The sequence below is a fragment of the Lampetra planeri genome, chromosome 10, assembly GCF_965212315.1.
Source record: "Lampetra planeri chromosome 10, kcLamPlan1.2.h2, whole genome shotgun sequence".
Taxonomy (NCBI): Eukaryota; Metazoa; Chordata; class Hyperoartia; order Petromyzontiformes; family Petromyzontidae; genus Lampetra; species Lampetra planeri.
Window position 1 is genome coordinate 6,337,012 of NC_136116.1, and position 19,362 is coordinate 6,356,373.

At 50.6% G+C, this 19,362-nt stretch overlaps 2 protein-coding genes across 3 annotated transcripts in view; both read left to right on the forward strand.

The window, feature by feature from the left end:
- GLI2 (GLI family zinc finger 2) overlaps positions 1–10,443 on the forward strand; it is a 51,852-nt gene extending 41,409 nt beyond the window's left edge. For both annotated transcript variants that reach the window (XM_078598088.1, XM_078598090.1), the window contains 3 exons: positions 979–1,317; positions 2,869–3,214; positions 4,480–10,443. In XM_078598088.1, the coding sequence (XP_078454214.1) occupies positions 979–1,317; positions 2,869–3,214; positions 4,480–7,280 (3,486 nt within the window). In that variant the 3' untranslated portion in view covers positions 7,281–10,443. The remainder of the gene's footprint in view (positions 1–978; positions 1,318–2,868; positions 3,215–4,479) is intronic.
- Positions 10,444–14,148: 3,705 nt separating this feature from the next.
- The window catches only part of LOC144720922 (F-box/LRR-repeat protein 20-like), a 39,236-nt gene continuing 34,022 nt past the window's right edge, over positions 14,149–19,362 (forward strand). Inside the window, exons 1-2 of the mRNA XM_078598091.1 lie at positions 14,149–14,326; positions 17,191–17,255. Coding sequence (XP_078454217.1) covers positions 14,291–14,326; positions 17,191–17,255 — 101 coding nt within the window. The 5' untranslated portion in view covers positions 14,149–14,290. The remainder of the gene's footprint in view (positions 14,327–17,190; positions 17,256–19,362) is intronic.

Below are 19,362 nucleotides of genomic sequence, written 5' to 3' on the forward strand. Positions count from 1 at the left end.
AATCGGTGAATGTTTGCACGCAGTGAGGTCCACGTCAAGCTCCGCTAGACACTAGCGGCTGCTAAATTCACCACGGTGTAAGAAAAACTTATCGATTGCCAGTTCAAGTCATGAACATTAACGATGCTGGGGAGTTGGTGAATAATTCCAACTCTAATGGCTGTGTGCCTTATTACGTATTGTTAAAATTACATTAGATATTGCATCACAAGCAGAGGGGCCTCCCCCCCTGGGTGGTCATGAATAAAGAAATTAATTAATTGTGGCCAACATAGATTGTTCGAATTCTCTAGACACTTTTAAAAACGCTGTGAGCAACCACAATGTTCCATGCGGTGTTTTACGATAATACAAAAAAATGTAATTACCGTCATGTACGTTATTTACAACAGATTACAACGTGGTAATTTCTCAGCCTACATCATAAAATGGTAACCGTGGATACAGTTTCGCGTTTTTGCGAGTCCTTTTAACGAGCAGCTCAACTCCTGGACAAACCGGTTCCTGTCATGAAAATATGGAATTTCCACCTCTGATGCAGGACCGGCAAAGAAAGGCTTTTGAGTGCCGCGGCTTTTGTCCATTTGCAGGAGTTCGCTTTGTCCCTCACATTAGGAATCGTAGGTGCATATAATAAATGTATTTTTAATCTTAATTCTAAACTACTGAAAATATATTAATAAAGGTTTCCAGTTGGGGGGGGGGGGGGGTTGTTACCTCCCCGTGCCCCCCCCCAAACACCACCCATGATGCTCCCCATCTTCCCCAACCAGCACTGACAAGCGTGGTGAGGCATGGCGAAATAACAGTGTGAGGAGGCCCTTATCCCGCAGTGGACTGATTTAAAATAGTCTCCACCATGGCTTGTGCCATGCGGGCCAGCAGGCAACACAGAGCGGTTGAGCGAGCGAGGGGCGCCTCCACTAACAACGGCCGCACGCCATCCCCCTCCCCCCCCCACCCGCGTCCGCCCCGCAGAAACCGTACGTGTGCAAGATCTCGGGCTGCACCAAGCGCTACACGGACCCCAGCTCCCTGCGCAAGCACGTCAAGACGGTGCACGGGCCCGACGCTCACGTCACCAAGAAGCAGCGCGGCGCCGGCGATGCCCCGACCCCCCGCGCGCCCCCCGGGGCCGGCGGAGGCGGCGGCGGCACCAGGGACGGCGCCGGTGCGACCGGCGGTGGCAGAGGGGGTGGCGGCGGTGCCACCGCGGGGAAACTTGGCATCAACAGCCCGGGATCAGCACACGGGGAGCAGAGGGGACGGGATGCGGAGGATGGGCAGATCCGATCGGTGAAGACGGAGAAGTCTGTGGTGAGCAGGAGGGCTGGAGGGTGCTGAAGGCTAAGCCCTCCCTTTTAGATTATTATAGTCAAGACCGAAATTTGTGGTATCCACGCATAGGCAGGGGGTGGTGAGAGTCAGAGCAGAATGCACGATAGACAAAAACAAAACAGATCTTAACGTTCCTCAATCTGTATTTAGATTTGTTTAAAGTTTGCTTAGCATTGACCGCACGGGGAGCGGAGTGGCTTAGTTTTTCGTATGCCCCCACTTTAATAAAAAAAAAGATCACTCTACAGGGTCGGGTATAAAGCGAGTCAAGGATGTTGTGCTCTCTCGCTGTCCCATCACCTACGCGTGGTCTCAGCCAGCACCTGTGTTAAAGAAATGTGAATGTTCATGCTGACCATAGGGCTCTGCATGTACACACAGTCCACGGCATCGCAGTGTATAGAGCAACAGTTATAAAGCTCGTACACAGGGCTGCTAGTCACCAGTCCTATTTCATAACTGACCATTTGTTTATTTAACACTGACCAAATAAGGAATGAGAGAGCGCTTACTGTAAATATTGTTTCCATCGTCCGTTGCCTTCATTTGATGCGAGTCGGTTTAAAACCATAAAAATGACAGTACATTTTCTCAATAGTGTATATTAATGTGTTTTCATTGCCCCCCTTTGCCTCAGTATGATTTGTGATTTGGCTTAAGAAATCGTAGCGTTGACTCTGTGCCAGAATCTCTCAGTTTGTCAGAGGCCACCACAGAATGTGTCAAAATTAGTAGATGAGTGGCTGCTGGCACGGCGCCCTGCTTAAACGAATGCACATTTTGACTTGCGAGCCCCGGAGACCTTGGCGCTGAAAACAACACCGCACTTCCCCTCGCTCGCTCGCTCAGTCGTTCGCTTGGTCGCTTGGCCGCTCGCTCGCTCGGCCGCTCTTTCCGCCGCTCGCTCGGTCTCTTGCTCAGTCGCTCGCTCAGCCGCTCACTCGGTCGCTTGGCCGCTCGCTCAGCCGCTCGCTCAGTTGGTCGCTCGGTCGCTTGGCCGCTCGCTTGGTCGGTCGGCTACTCGCTCAGTCGCTCGCTCACTCAGTCGTTCACTTGGTTGCTTGGCCGCTCGCTCAGCCGCTCTTTCCGCCGCTCGCTCAGCCGCTCGCTCGGTCGCTCGCTCGGTCGCTCGCTCGGTCGCTTGGTCGGTCGGCCACTCGCTCAGTCGCTCGCTCGCTCGGCCGTGTGTTTGCTGCAGCTCCTAAATTGGCTGCATTTCAGTGTGAGGTGCTCAGCCAGTCAACATCTTTATTTATCCTGGAGAAATCCGATGAGCTATGAAGCTCGTTTCCACAGATGTCCAAGGGTGTAGGCGGCGGGAGCACTTTGCGGCTCATTCACGCATCTAGTAGCCCGTTAATGTCGTAAGCTCATTTCACTTTTACGTGTTTATGCATGACAAGCAAAATGTGGTGTCGTTTGTTTCACGCGTCACGTGGGAAAGCGCGATGCCCCGCGCGCTCATTCCATCTTCCCGCGCGTGACGGATCTCGCAATCCACTTACGCCGTCCGCCAACCCTCCTCCCCAGACGTCGCCGGGCAGCCAGTCGTCGTGCAGCAGCGAGCTCTCGCCGTTCAGCCAGCACGAGGCCACGGAGGGCGACGGGACGGAGATGGGCGAGGAGGGCGACCTGCCGGGAGACGACGCGGACGAGCGCGGCGGGGACGAGGGGGCGGCGCCGGGCGAGACGGATGGCATGGCCGGGTTCGGAGTGTCCGTGGGGCTGCCTGCGCGCCGCTCGGCCGCCACCACGTGTGCCACGCAGAGGCTGGAGCAGCTGAAGCTGGGAAGGCTGCGGCACGTCGGCGGGACGGACGCACGCGGCCGGATGGGGCCCGAGGGCGCGGCCATCACACGGCTGCCTCCCATCAACGGTGCGTTCTTTTTTATTCCCAAGGGTGCCTTTGACCAAATCGACCTCGGTGCACCTCATCTCGTCGGATCTCGGAAGCTAGGTTAGGGCTTTATAACGTGACCGAGTGGACAGTGTTCACGTTGGTAAGGATGATTACTGTGCTTTGACCGAATAGAAAAATGCCAGTCAAGCTGATATTCTTCAGCAGCGCTTACCCATATTTCTTTCTAAGCTCACGTGCACTTACCTGATCACAGCTTACTTAAAAGGTACATTTAGTAAAGAATTGGCTGGGTTTACACACTATTGCCTATGACCAAATCAATCTGAATGTGCCCGATCTCGTAGGATATTAAAAACAAAGCGTGGTTTTTGCCAGGTCAGTACTTGGACAGTAAATACCAGGCATTGTAGTCTTGGACTGTGAGGTCACGGGCATTTGGCAGCGAAGCAAATGTCATGCTTGAATCTGTCCCTGCAGAGCTTCATGTGTTACCCTTTCGTGCATGTTTTTTATCAAGATTATCCGTTTTTCTCCCACATTTCAAACACTCACGAATGTAACGCGACAAACATCTCATTACAGGGCCCTCGTGAAAAATTGTTTCGAGACTCGGCGAGGCTTTTTTGTCAATAGAAATGCTCTTGTTTTGGGAGACTGTATGCTCCCATCTTTTATTTATCACTTGTAACAGATGAGAAGCATCGGATCTGCGTGTGGGTGCAGGTGTTTGCATGAATTCTGCAGTTACCCTTTGATGTCATTTTACAGAGAATGTCTTGTCAGTGGCTGTGAGATTATATCTGTTTTTCTGAATGAAATGAAACGTATCTTGCACCAATGTGTTCACTTATCCTCAATATTCTTGACGCATCAGGTGGAGTGGTAGCATTGTGCTATGGTCCCAGCAACACGAGTTCAATTCCTAACCATAGCTAACATTAGTGGCTAATGATATCTTAACCAGCCCGTGGGTCCCCATTGTTATACTGAACTATCCTCCATCATCTATGTTGCCCAATTTCACCTCACACGGATCAAACAACCCCCATGACCAAAACAGCATGGGAAGGTTTTCATCTAGCAGTCGATTGGCAAAGAGCTGTAAAGTATCACGTACCTATAAATTGTTAAAAGGCATCCAATCTATTAGCACACACTTGCAAATTCGACTGCAATATTGAAACACCTACAGTGAGCATCACGTATGCGTATAATTTTCGGGTATTAACACCTTGTTGCTTTTCAAAGATTTTTTACTTTTCTCTGCCGTCGTTCCGCAGGCCGCCAGAACTTCTCGGGCTGCCTCACCATTCTGCCGGAGAACCCGGGCGTCCAGGACTCGTACCTGAACGACGTCGCCGCGCTCAACCAGCTTAACGAGCGCCGCGACAGTGCCACCAGCGACCTAAGCTCGGCCTACATGAGCAGCCGGCGCTCGTCGGGGGCATCGCCCTGCCACCCGCCCACGGGCCGCCGCCACCTCAGCACGGCCGACTCGTACGACCCCATCTCCACGGACACGTCGCGCCGATCCAGCCAAGCCAGCCACGGCGGCGGAGATGGTGGGGGGCCTCCTCCGAGCCTGCTCAGCCTCACGCCGCTGCAGCAGTACCGGCTCAAGGCCACGTACGCGGCGGCCACGGGCGGGCCCCCGCCCACGCCGCTGCCGCACATGGAGAGGATGGCGCTGCGGACGCGCGTGGCGATGATGGCGACGATCGCAACGGACGGCGAGAGGGAAGCCGCGCGCGACCCGGGCACGGAGTCGCCGTTCCAGGGAGGAGCACGGCTCAATCCGGCACCGGTGGCCGGGCAGCTACATCAGCGGCGGTGCAGTGACGGCGGCGCGTGTGGCTACGGCGCGAGCCACACGCCGCTGCCGCACGAGATTCCGGGCATCGGCACGAGACGCGCGAGCGACCCTGTGCGGAGGGCACCGCACCGACTGCAGGGCCTGCCCACGGTGCCGCTCCACCACGGCCCGCAGCTGCAGCACAGGTACAACAGCCTGAACCTGGTGCCGCACCCCCCCGCGGTGCCAGCTATGATGGATCAGCGCCACGGGGGCCCGCTCAGGGCCACGGGATACGCGCGCTCCGACGGAAGCCTGCACCGGGGCGCGTACTCTCCGCGGCCGCCCAGCATCAGCGAGAACGTCGTCATGGAGGCTGTTGCCATGGAATCGGAAGCCCACATCCCTGAGGAGGACATGGTTCTGCCCGACGACCTGATGCAGTACATCGCCGCCGAGGAGAGCAACATGGCAGCCAGGGCCGTGGGAAACGGGATGGCGTACGGGGAGCAGCCGAGCCAGGGCTTCCACGCGGGTTTCAACGGGCAGGGCCACGGCCCGTACAACCCGGCTAATCACCAGGCCCAGCAGTCACCCATAGCGATGTCCAGCGGCGCCAACTACGGCCAGGCCTATCCCATGATGGGCCATTGCCAGTCGGGGCAGGCAGCCAATCGACAGACTCAATATCGCATGCCTGGCCAGATGATGTCGGCGGACACGAATAAGAACTTGCCGATACAGTGGAACGAGGTGAGCTCAGGCAGCGTGAGGAACAATCCCAGCGCCAACTGCGCGCATGCCGCAGCAGTACCGCGCAGGCCGGCGCAGGCGAACCTTGGCTTGGTTCGGCAAAACGAGGCTTTCATTCAATACCAGCCACATCCTACGCAGCAACAGCAGAACTTCTACCAACAAGGCATGCCAAATGGGAATCACATGGCACAGCAGCAACAGCACCATCAGCAACAGCAGCAGCAATTGCAGGGCCAGTATAATTGCTACAAGCAAACGAGAGCCACAGCAGGATCAGGTCAGGGCTATGTGATGCAAGTGAGCCCAGCCCAGGCTGAGATGAGCTCATGTCAGAATGGACTGGCGCTGAATCCAGGCTCCGGCCAAAGACCTACAGCGTGTGGAGGCATCCACTTGAGCCCAATCCATCATCCCAGCTGCATGCAGCAGCAGCAACAGTCGCCGCTGAGGACCGGGGTGCAGCCTTGCTCGCAGACTGGTGTCTGCTCCGGGAAGCCGCTCGTGAACCAGAACTTTTCCCAAGCTCCGCAGGGCTTTGCGCAGTCGCAGCAGCTGCTGGCGAACCACGGCAGTGAGCAGAATGCGGGGATGATGGGTTCCCATAGAGGAAACGTGCAGGCGAAGGTGGGTGCAGCCGCTCGTTCGAACTACAACTCGCCAGTGCACCAGAGTCCCAATCACGTGCCTTACCAGTCGCCGCATGCGCACAATCCCATGCTGAGCCCCAGACAGCAGAGCTATGGCCCAGGTCAACACGTCCAAAGCACAATACAGCCTCACCCTCCTGCCTACAGAAAACCCGGTACTGTCCAAGCTGCCACCGCATTGACCAGCGCTGCTGTTCAGCAGCAGGCTTACTCAGGGAGCCACGGGCAGCTGACGAACGGACTGAGCCCCGCGCACAGCGCCATTGGCGCCAGTCCCAACAGGCCCATGCAGGTGGAGGGAGAGGCGCACTCCAGCGGCATGCACATTCAAAGCCAGCCCATGCATTACACGGGGCAGATTCAGATGTACGACGGGGGCATGGTGCAATATGGGCAGCAGAATGGCGGCGGCGGTAGCGTCGCGCCGAGTTACCACGGCCAGGAGAGCAGCGCTGCGCAGCAGTCAATGGCGGGCACCGGTCTGCAGAAACCCACAGAGGCGATGTTGTCGCCAGGCACTGGGCAAGTAAGCAGCAGCACGTCGGCAGCGATGGCAAGCCTCGATGCTACGTTGCCATCGCAGATCGACTTCGAGGCCATGATCCTGGACGATGGAGACCACTTCAGTCTCGTGTCCGGTCCCCTGAGCCCAGGGCTGCTGCAGAGCCTCTCGCAGGCCTCATCTCGCCTCACCACGCCGCGCGGCTCTGTCACGCTGGCGCCAGGCAGGGCGGCCGCAGGGTCGGCGGGGGGCCTTGCCGGCATCGGGATCGGCCAGCCCGTCGCACCGGTGGCGCCCGGGATGTCCAACATGGCCATCGGAGACATGAGCTCAATGCTGTCAACACTGGTGGAGGAGAGCAAGTTCCTCACAATGATGCCTTAGGCGGTGCTTTCTTTTTCACTGAATATTTTCCGGGTCGCTGGTTGACTGGAGTAGGCAGGTGGACTAGCAGCAAAGGCCCACTTATACAAGATGCAGTTTACCGAGCATGGAAATATTTTCCGAATCGCTGACTGGACATGTGACCCAGCTGAAATGAAGCCCTGGCCTTAATTCCTAGTCCCCTGCAATGCAGAGTCTAGGCCTGTGGCGGTCTTGCTTTGAGGGAGCGTCTACAAACGATGCGTTTTGCCTCAAGAGCTAAGGAGTCATTAAATAAAAAATGTGCAGTGTTGAATGTTGACACTTGATGAATTTAAACAGCTTTCTTGAACACACCTTGGTCAAAAGGACCCTTTGTATAATTCTGCCGTTGTTGACCAAGGTGGTAAAGCCATTTTTTTTTACAATGCAGAATTTATTTTAATATCGGGAACATGTTTTGTTTTGTAAGAAGGGGTTAGGGTCAGGACTGCTGGTGGAATGTCCTGCTGGCTGACAAGTACTCGCATGATTGTGTTCGTCGTGCAGGCATTTTTTGAAGGACCGATGATACAAGGGTGGAAATGTCATAAAATGAAAGAGAAACCACCAAAATAAAATGGCCTTATTTTGCTTCTGGCCAGTGGATTGCAAAATCTATACCCTGGTTTGGCTGACACGAAAGTAGGTGACACGCAAGTCTGTAGATCATTCCCCTATGCAAGCGGAACTTTTCATGACCGCCTGTAAAACACATTCCTCATGAGTAAGTCACACGGAAGTCACACGGACACAAAAACACTAAATGATATATGAAATTCCAAATACAGTGGTAATAGAAATTATAATAAAAACAATATAAAAGAAAATTAGCATTAAAAAAATCTCAAAAATAAACAAAACAATAATATAGAGATCTCGCCGAGTGCGTTTTTGGGTTGTACCAAGTTTCGTTTGGCGTGATTTTATAACGGTTCCCTCTTAATGCTGAAGAAACACCCCAGCACGTGGAGCGAAACGACAGACATTGTGCCCAACAACCCGCGAACACTGTCAGAAAGCTGTACAGCACGACCGGGAAAACCTACGTCGCAATAAAAATGAATGCACTGTTTGTAAGTAATTGCCTGGATGGCCGTAATTTCTTTTTGGACTACGACCACGTGGGACACGTTCTGGTGAAGTCGCCCGGCGCAGGGACATTCCTGTTTATTACGGCTGCTGCACGAGAATCCACAGAGCAACTCAACCTTAGCCTAAGGAGCCAGATTGCATTTCCACTGCCTCCCAGGACATGCAGCGTGTGCCCTGAACATGTGCTTTGCCTTACCTCGACAAAAATGTTTATTTTTTCGTACAAACTAATGGAAAAATGCGAATATGGTATTTAACATTTTTTGAAAATTCTGTATAACTTTCAGAACCTCAACGGCTGACAACATTCAAAATGTGGACTCCCAACGAGGCTTCCATTGCGTGTTGAGTAAAACTATTCCCAACCTGTGTATGCCAGATGGAGGAAATACCGAACGAGAGTCACACATGTTGCAGTGTTTGGCAGCTATCTTAAGATGATGTTGAAACCTTAATGTGACAAGCGAAACACACGACCTATTGATCTTAAAACTCAGGCAGGGTTGTTGCTCGGAAGGCGGTGTTCTCTGATAGGTGCATTCCAAGTGATGTGGACCGTGCTTGTCATGCTGCATTCTACTCTGGCAAATTCACAAGAGGCATGCGCCAAAAGGCAGCTGCCTCCTCTATCCAGCAAGCTGCTGCCAATCGCTCAACCACCAAATACAAGCACATTTGACAAAAAACATGCTTTGCTCACTGCCATGCAAATGTTTTGTCTTCGTAGATGATGTATTATGCCAATAGGGGGTCGTGTTACACCGTTACTTACCAACTGTGTATAGGTTTTTTTTTTATCGCAGTGCAGTTTATTTTACCTATGTTCTGTGTACTGTACGTTAAATGTCAAACCATGTTTTGTGTACTGCATGCTTGTATTACATACTGTATACTTTTTAAGCATTGTATCGCCTGTTTTTTTTTACATTCAGAAATGCGCAATGATTGTAATGGTTCTTCATCGCTGCGTGTATTATAGCAGCTTGTAAAAATATGCCTTAATTTAGCTTACAAACACCACCCGCGGTTTACTTTCAAGCTTGTGCCTTAAACTCCAGATCGTAGCAGCATTTCTACTCCGTCTTCCCGTGTTTATTCTGTTTCCATGACCTAACATTGCCTTACTTTTCGTCACGAGTCATGTTGGCTGGTACCAGCTGTTTAACTTTAGCAATATTAAATACTGATTTAAAAATGACTGACGTGTTCCATGTCATTACCATTTTAAGTACCGAAAATAAAGACACACGGTGGTGCGTGTGTGTCTATATATTGAGAATAATGCATTCAGAAAGAGAGAAAAATATGGTTCATACATAATTATGGGAAAAAATGGCATGGAAAAGACATCTTTTTTTAATCGCGCGTGGAAGTCATTTATATCAACGTTAGATTTTTATCAATTTCTATTTGGCAAAAGCACCATTTGACGCATGACTGATTTGCAAACCGTACAGCACCTGTAAATACAACACAGACGTGAGATGAACACGCAGCGTCGCGGATTACTCGATGCTAACCCGCACCACACCGAGGCTTTTTTCACACGAGCTACGCAACTCGGCACAGTTAAACCAACACGAAACCCCAGTGCCCCCTAGCTTTCAAGTGTGCAGCCGGTGTAACTCACCGGGGCCCATTTGGTCAGTGGCCCAGGTGCTCGGTGCAAATAGGTGTGGTGGTGGGTGGTGGGGGAGCAGAATTGGGATATGGGCCCCCGTAATATTCCTTACACCAGAGTGCGCAACCTTGCTGTGCCGTTACACTGCAACAAAAACGCAAGCGCCACCCACCCCTTTGAGGATGAAGTGTAATTCGACATCTTATACTGAAATCATAATTTTCACGTGCCGGTTGAGTCAACATAACTTGTGTCCACACTCTTTTAAGTCGACATTACAGTAACTGTGCTCGTGTGAAAAGGCCCATTAATACACACCGACTTCTGTGAGCTTGCATAAATTATACGACCTCTCTTTGTGCAACTTTGAACGTTTACAAAATCTTGACCCATTTTTTTACACAAAATAAAAATATCATTTTGCTACATTTCCCCCCTCCCCCCTTCATTTTGTTATGTACATATACAGCTGCCCCTCTGCCAATACACTGCTGTATGAGGATCTCCCCATGCTGTGTGGGCCGTAGGGGGTTAATTCATAAATTCACCACGCTGGTCAGTGTAGATGGTAAAATTGGGGAACCGATATGGGAGGATAAAAATTAACCCGTAAAAACTAAGTTTTTCACTATAAATCCTTTATATGCGTGGCGGCTAGAGTCCTCTCGTCCTCTGGCTTGAGATGGCTGCCACCTATGGGTCAGATGATTGCTTGCCACCATTAAGCAATTGGTAATTACATATAATTTTTTTTTCCTAAAAAGTGTAAAATTTTGGAAAAAAATTTTCACGAAAATTAATTGTCACGCACAACGAGTCTGTGTGCAAAATGTCAGCTCGATTGGATCACGGGAAGTGGGTAAAATAACGACCGAAAGATTTGCACGGTCGTAAGCGCGCAAGCAAGCAAGCAAGTGAACTTAATATAAAGGATTTAAAAAGTACAGCACACCAATACACTTGCTGCACTGCGCTTTGCTGCCCACAGTGCAGCACAGTTGTCACTAACAGCTTTGTTATGCATGCTGGTTACCCATCCAAGCACTGTCCAGGCTCAAACTTGATTAGATCCTGAGGTCTGACAGGATCTGGCGGGCCCATTCTGGATGATTTAGTCGCAGGCTGGAGTATGCTATTATACCATCTTTACAATTTTGTTGTAAGCTGGAGTTTTTATGCAGCCAAATGTTTAATGTATTTGAGCAAATATTTTAACCTCTGAAAAAAGTATGCCTATTAATTTGATTCACTGTACATTTAACAAAGAATCTACAATGCTCCAGGATATGCAGAGTATGTGTAACCAGTTCAGCTGCTAAATTTCGATTTAAAGCTTTCGTGACTGCAGGGACTTTACCGAAAGAACCAAGAAGACAGTTCAGCTGCTATTTATTGCACATACTACCAAGTTATGTTTGGCATTCATTGATTTTATTTTCGCTTGCTTTAGAATGTTAAAATTTTAATTGCCAGCAGAAGTCTATAAGCTCAGACACTAATTATTGGGATTACTTGATCTGGTCTGACAGCTTCATCAATCACGACTCACTCAATGTAGCACAAATAAGGAAGCAAGGTAAAACAATGTGACGGTTTGCTTCCTGATTTATGGATTCACTACCAATTACATATGCACAGCTTTTTATTTAACATAGCAAGCACGTGGCTTATAAAATCACATCTTATATGTCCAATTAGTACTCAATACTTGCTGGTTTCAGAAAAGGGGTTTCTCTTGATGGCTACATTCTGCATGATCAGATTCTTGAAATGACAAATTAATGTAAAATACCATTGTCTAGCTTTTGTAGACATGACAAGGGAATTCAGGCTCTCAAAAACAATGGCTTGATAAAAAAGCAAGACAAATCATGAATATGCATGGTTTATGGAACGCTTTCCAACATGGGTTTATCTTCAGAAGTATTTATTTAACAGTACAGAAGCCGAATGTTAGCAGTCGGGGCAATTAGTTATTTTGGCACCGATTTTTTTTTCCAAGTTTTGGCAAACCCTTTGACCGGGTTTCTATAGGGTAGGTCCCTACTAGCAACACAAAGGTATACTGTACCAAAATTTTGTTCATCTTGGCTTATCCATTAGTGGACTTATCTTGACCCCATTTTACAGACTACTGTTCTTGACAGTTTGTGTGGGGCCATTTAAAGACGTCATTACAAACACCGCCAAAATACAAACACAGGATGGGGTCCTGCAGATATTTACATAGCACTGTAATATGCAAATGTGTCTAGCCATATGGACATAAATTCAGGGTAATGGCGAGGATAAATATACGTGCAGTACTCGACTCTAAAATACTTTATACACATTTTTGTAAAAGTCATGAATATAAATTGCATTAAAGGCTTAAGCTTATGTGGAGAGAGGCCAGTGAAAGCATGAAGGCATACATCAACTGAGTACACGTACAGCCCTTTGTCAATCCACTCCTGGGTGAGGGTCTCTCCACGCATTGCGGCGGATTGTGAGGATTTGACCATACTTCACCACGTCGGTCAGTGCGGCGGGCACAGACGAGGTGCACTGCCCTCTGCTACCCACTACATAGCCCCGCAGCCTATAGCACCTGTTATGCATGGCGGTCGCCCATCCAAGTGTAAGGGACGTCGCCTATTCAGGCTCAGTCCTATTGGGCTGCCTAATCCGCGGGGCATTACGGGTGATTTGATCAGTCGCATACATTGCAATGTACAATACAGCAAAGATAATCTCATTGGTGAGTTTTTTTATGGTTTCGGATAGGTGTAATGCAGTGTAGTTTTTAGTCCTCGGTTATAAATAAAGTAAAAATATCACGCCACTTATTACAGCACAAACACAAAAAGACATTGGCAGTCGCGCACAAATATAAAAAAAGATCTCACCAAGTTCATCATGAGCATTGCCTAACAACACAGCGATAATTTATGGGCCAACGTTTTAGGCAATGGCTCTTCAGAACACACGATAGTTTGGTTGATGGAGACCGTACTTCGCACTGTCGCATTAAAACGTGAAAGGTGACATACGAACAGTTTTAAATGGATGCACAAACAGTTGAGAAAGTCAGATATCCAACAACATCAAGTAAACTCCAAACTAAAAGCAAAACAAACAAATGTAAACAAGACCCACGCTGGAATTTCCCGCGAAAATGACGTCATTTCGCAACGCCATTCTCCACTGTCATTGGCCGCCTCTCCTATGACGTCATAAAATGCGGCAAAAAAAAGCGCGCGCTCACCAATCACATGGCGATGTGAGCCACGTGGTCGGGGGTGGTGGGGGGGCCTTGAGCCGCGGACCCGGAGGGGGGGGGGGCGTTACCCCCAACCACCCACGAAGCTCCGCCTCCTCCACCACCCCCCCCTCCTCCACCACCCCCCCTCCTCCACCACCCCCTTTGCTCTTTGCGTTCTGAGTCGTGGGAGGCGTCCCATGGTCTCCTCTCTCCCCTCTTCCTCCTCCCTCCCCTTCTGCTCCTCCTTCCATCCCCTTCTCCTCCCTCCCCTTCTCCCTACCTCCCTCCATACCCTCCTCCCACGCTCCTTCCCCCCCTCCGCTCCACCTCCTCCCTCCCACCTCCTCCTCCCCTCCCTCCCTCCCTCCCTCCCCCTCCTCCCCTCCCTCCCCCCGCTCCCTTCCCTCCCTCCCCCCGCTCCCTTCCCTCCCCTCCGCTCCCCACCTCCCCCCCACCTCCATCTCCCCCCCTTCTCCCCCTACCCCCCCCCTCCTCCCCCTACCCCCCCCTCCTCCCCCCTCATTCGCGAGGAGGCCGCGACCTCGGTGCGGAAACGCGGGGAGAGCGGCGGCACAGCCAATGAGAGCGCGCGCCCTGGGCCCGTGACGCCACCTCCACCACCACCACCTCCACCACCGCTGCTGCTGTTGCTGCTGCCCAGACGCCCGTCCGTGTCTCGGCGATGAGCTGCCCTTAGCCTTGTTGTTCGAGCGGGCTGCGGCTCCCCTGCGCTGCCCCCGCTCGAAGAGAGCGACTCCCCCAGGCGGGTCCCGGGTTCGCTTGCCCCTGCGGAAAGGTGGTGGGGTGTGTGGGTGGCTGCCTTGGGGTGGCTGCTGGGCCGTGTTCAGTCGGGGGGGGCTCTGGCGGCGACGGGGAGGGGGGACGGGGTCGGGGCGTGCTGGGGTGGAAGACGAGGCCGTCCGTCCGTCTGCTCGCATCGCCTCGCCCCGCTTTGTGTGCGCCGAGCTCGGCTCGTCTCCCACAGTCGGCGTTCAGACGGTGGTGGTGGGTGTCTAACCCCGTGCGGGAGACATGGCGATGAACGGCATCTCGCGCAGCAGGTTCGAGGTGAGGGGCTGCCGCGGTCACGGCGATTGGGAAGTGAAGCTTTTAGCTGCTGGGCAGAGGAGAGAGATAAAGCGCCGTGGGTAGCCGGGGTCATGCGGATCGGTGGGCCGAGTCGGGCTGGGCAATGGGGCTGAACAGCTGATCGGAGCTACAGCTGGTCAGGCCTACAGCGTGGCGGGGGGTGGTGGTGGTTGTTGTTGTTAAAGGCCCCCCCCCCACGCGGTTTTACAGCCCTTGTTTAAAGTTGACTGCAGATTTGGTTTTACGAGCCGCAGCTGATCACAGGGGCTAGTACAGCTGATGGAAGCTGCAGCCTATCCCTGTGCCGTTGTTACAGCTGATTGATGTTAGATTTGGTTGTGTGTGGTAAGGATGTTGGTGGGGGGGGGCTACAGCTGATTGAGGCTTGAAACTTACAAGCCACAGCTGATCAAAGCCACAGCTGAAGGAGGACAACAGCTGGTGAGTGTAACAGCTGATCGATGCTACAGCTGATCAGAACCACAGCTGGTGGGTGTAACAGCTGATCGATGCTACAGCTGATCAGAACCACAGCTATTGGGTGTAACAGCTGATCAATGCTACAGCTGATCGATGCTACAGCTGATCAGAACCACAACTAGTGGGTGTAACAGCTGATCGATGCTACAGCTGATCAGAACCACAGCTATTGGGTGTAACAGCTGATCGATGCTACAGCTGATCGATGCTACAGCTGATCAGAACCACAGCTAATGGGGGGGCTACAGCTGATCGATACGGGAGCCCGGCGTGCTGTGTGTGTGCTGTAGATCAACAATCTCCAGTGTAAACCGGACGTGCTGTGGGGGTGCATAAACACTGTGTGGAAACGAAATACTGTAACGCAACATCACTGTAATAATCGTTCTGCTAACACATTACAGGTTGTGTGCGTGCGTGGGCTCGACTCTGCCTCAAATGAGTAGCTGGGGCGGTGTGTTAAACATCGCCACAGGGGAGACAAAGGCGGCCGGGCGTAGTTTTAGTTCCCTTCCCACCCAGCACTTTCTCTAACAGTCTGAAGGCTCATCTTCTTGGTTCTTATTTTATTATGTTTTATTTTTTTTATTTTATTATTTCCCTTCTACGTGACTTAACCGAAAGAACCAAGAAGATGAATCCCTGCAGTCACGAAAGCTTTAAATCGAAATTTAGTCTGAAGGTTATAAGGGGGTCTTTGTGGCGGGGGATGTCCAATAAATATCGTGACAGCAGTCTCAGTGTGTAAAGAGTGTCATATGGTGGTTGTGTGTGTTGTTACAGCCCGTTTTCTAATCCACCGCTGGATGCGAACATCCACGCGCCTTTGTAGGCAGTGTGGACACTCTTTTGGCCATACTTCACCGCGCTGGTCAATGCCAGTTGGCGAAAGTTGTGGGTTTTTTTGGGGGGGTGGGGTGGAGGTGGGTAATTAGAGAACGACGCTGGCTTGGGTATTTGCTGCCACTGCCCTCTGATGTCCGCAACGCCGACTAGGGCTCTGTTATGCATTTTGGTTGTAGCCCAGCCAGGCGCTATCCAGGCTCCAAAACAAAGTCCCTGCTTAGCTTCCATGGTCTGGTGGGGATCGGACGCAGCAGCATGATTTGGTCATTGGCTGTCAAGCATCACGCCTACGTGTTGCTTCTAAGACGAGAACACCCCCCCCCTCCCATTGACGAGCGTGGTGAAATATGGTCAAATAGCGGATGGGGAAGCCCTCATTCACCCATTGGTTTTACAAAAGGGACTGTGTCTGTGCCATGCATGGGGTTCCCTGCGGTCTTGGTTATAACGAGCTTTCAAGTAATGCTCATCAAAAGGAATTTTTTTTTAGATTTCAGTGGCAGGACAGGCAATTTCAACTGCAAATGGAATTCCTACCCTGTTCCTCATTGTGTTTGATGATTGCGGTAGTGTGCCCTCATGACTTGCACTATTTCTGGCACATTTGAATAGCAATAATGTATAGCTCTGCGTCATTCCACTGCTGGATGAAGGCTTCCCCCACACTGCACGCCCAATGCACTCGTCATGACATCTGAAAAGCAGACTTATCTTCACTCTCGCTGATAATTAGTAAATAATGAGCCGGTGGTGGTTGTTTGTGTCGTGATTCCCATGATTCTGGGCAGGAATGTTCCCAAGGTGGTGTTTTGTTTAGTCAGCAGAGATAAAGCTAAAATAAACAAGGCTGATGAGATGCTCTGGCTTAGATGGATTTGAATAAACTGTTTTCAAGTAACCTTGAAGGAGCATACTCCGAAGAAAACAATTGTTAGTTGTTTGGTTGTAAATGTGAGAGTAGTTTCACAACTGTACTCGCCATGATAGATGGATTACTTGTTCTTTTTTTATTATTATGCATGTTTACCCAGGAAAGCCTCAACACTTTTTCAGTAGGGTCCTGTATTGTTGGTGGGGGGGGGGGGCGATGTTGCTTTGCGTAATCCAAATTTAGTTATTTGCAACGAGATGTTTTGCCTATACCAGTTACATAGTTCGTTTTAACTATGGGAGGAAACCATGGAATCTCAAGGAAACCCATATGCAGAACAGGGGGAGAACATACAAACTCCACATAAAGGCACCTGAGTCAAAAATCGAACCCAGGCCCTTCTTCGTGTGACACGAGTGTTACCACGGTGCCACCCTGCCGCCCTGTTTCCTCAAATGGATATCTGTGAAGTAGAGCTTTACAGCTCATCGGATTCCTCCAGCATAACTATTTTGATTCTGAAAATTGTAAATGTATTCGTGTGAATGTCTCTGATGTGTTACTGTGTAACAGGTGGGAGGCTTGCTATTCAGAGGTGGTTTGGTGACAAATTGCTTTGTTTTCCTGCCTCATTTGTGCAAAACAGATGTTCTCGAGTGATGGCGATGAAGCACTCATTAACAAGAAGCTTCCCAAGGAGCTGTTGCTAAGGTATGCAAAGAGCCCCTGCAAACGAGACCCCCATCTGTCCAGTAATGGCACACATGTGCCAGTTGCCCAAAACATAAAGCTGCCACGTTTCTGGCAGGCTCAACTGGGATGCATGACGAGCTGCCAGCCCCTTCCTTGGTTAGCCCTACCCACGTTTCAATAGTTACACAAATTCAACTGGTAGTATCCACGCAGTGAATGGCCGAATTTTTTTTGACGTTTGCTCCACGGCCTGCTCATAGGCCCCTCTGGTGTCAACCCCACATCCACGTCGCACGTAGACCCCACACCTCTGCCTGCATCACGAGTCGAGCACGATGTCAGAACATTTTACACCGGGGACAATATCTGTTTTCGCAAATGCTTTGAAACGCTGGGACAGCCTTTCTGAAAACGGGGCACTTGATATCATTAAAACGAACGTGCCACCCTCAATCCGGTCTTTCGTACGTAGCCGGCAGCCTCAAACCTGCCTGACAACAAAAGAGTAACAGCTGGGAGTTTAAAGAGAATGCTTGGTATTTGCTGGAGGGGGAGGGGAATGAGGATGGTCCTGGAGTCTTGAACCTACATAATCGGTGGGTGTTTCAGTGAAGGCGGCTTTGGTATTTCTGGGCCTGCACAGGTGACTTAAGAATGCAAGTCTGATGATACCTGCACTGCTCGGCATTTTTTGACGTGTGGTGTGTACTGTAGGCCGTGTTCGGTGCCCATGGTTACCGGCGAGTGACGACTGAGAGTTTGCAATTCCAGTGAGAGCTGCATGAAAGATGGCAGTGAACTCGAGCGTTTGCGTTCCTACTCGATGTCGTGGCTTTATGTGGAAGTTATTTTTAAGGACTTGGACTGCCCAAGCTCATGGTGCCCTAATGAGGTGTAATGACTGGACTGTGATACCATTAGACCGCAAGGGCTCATGATTGTACTAAAGTGCCTGGTGCTTGCCTGCGTGTGAGGGTGTGGGAGACCGATCAAGTATTTTTAGGACCAGTCTTTTTCAAAAATCGTAGCTTTGCATGGCCCCGGGCGACTACGATCCTGTTTGAGCCGTCGCAGACCCCGGGCACTTTTGGAGTTGTACTTGTTTTAATTCCCTCCTCCCCCCTCTTGCTCTCTTCTCCCCCAATAACAAACAAAAAACCCTTAAATCATCTCAGCGCTGGACCTGTACCAATTGCCACCATCCCCCCTCTCGCCACAATTTGATGAATTATGATTTGAAGTCCCGATACACCCCCACCCCTCCTGAACACGCGTGAACCGTCCTATTTGTTCAGCATCTTTAGCCGTGGGTTGCGTGAAGACACTTTATAAGTTGACATTGTACGGGAGCGTTTATCAAAATAATAACAAATCCGCTGCTCAAAGAAGGCCTCCCCCTAACCGCTATGGTCATGGGGTTTTTTGTGGTCATACTTCACGCTGGTCGGTTGCGGGTTGGTAAAAGCGGGGTGGAAGAAAACCAGGTCCAGTTCTGGTAAAATCGCTCACCGCTGGCATCGGTACTGGCCAGAAATCAAACTTTGTTCGGCGGATTTTCTCCGCTGTGTAATATTTACTGCACCACCGCTGCACCCAGTGTATACCGTTCACGTGTTTGGGAATAAATTCTGCCGCGGATGTTGCTGCTGTTTTCCAAGAGTTTTTGTATGGTAGCTCCGACAACTCAATGTGTTCGGCTCGCGTAGCCTCTGAACATTGATGACTGCCGGTATTGATTGAGCCCTAATGAGGATTAAAAAAAAAACCTCCACAGTTGTCTTAGTTTCACCACTGCTTGTTGGGATGGGCACATTTTCTCAACTCTTTTTAGTTGGTGGTCTAAGTGACAAAATGGCCACGCATTCAATTATTTTGAACAGGTGGTCTGGATTAAGGTGAGAGAGCCTTGTACATGCAAAGCACATATTTGTTGTTAAATCTATTTGCGAAGCCTCGCAGATAATTTTAAGCACTCTTACAGATTTCGGCAATCTTCCAATGTTTGCCGTGGTTGTATTGGCGGTGCTGGGACTGTCTCTTTTTCTGAAGATAGTGTTTTTGTCAATATTTCTGCACATCCTCTTGAGATGTAGTTGCCTTTACACAATGTATAATTGGGTGTTGT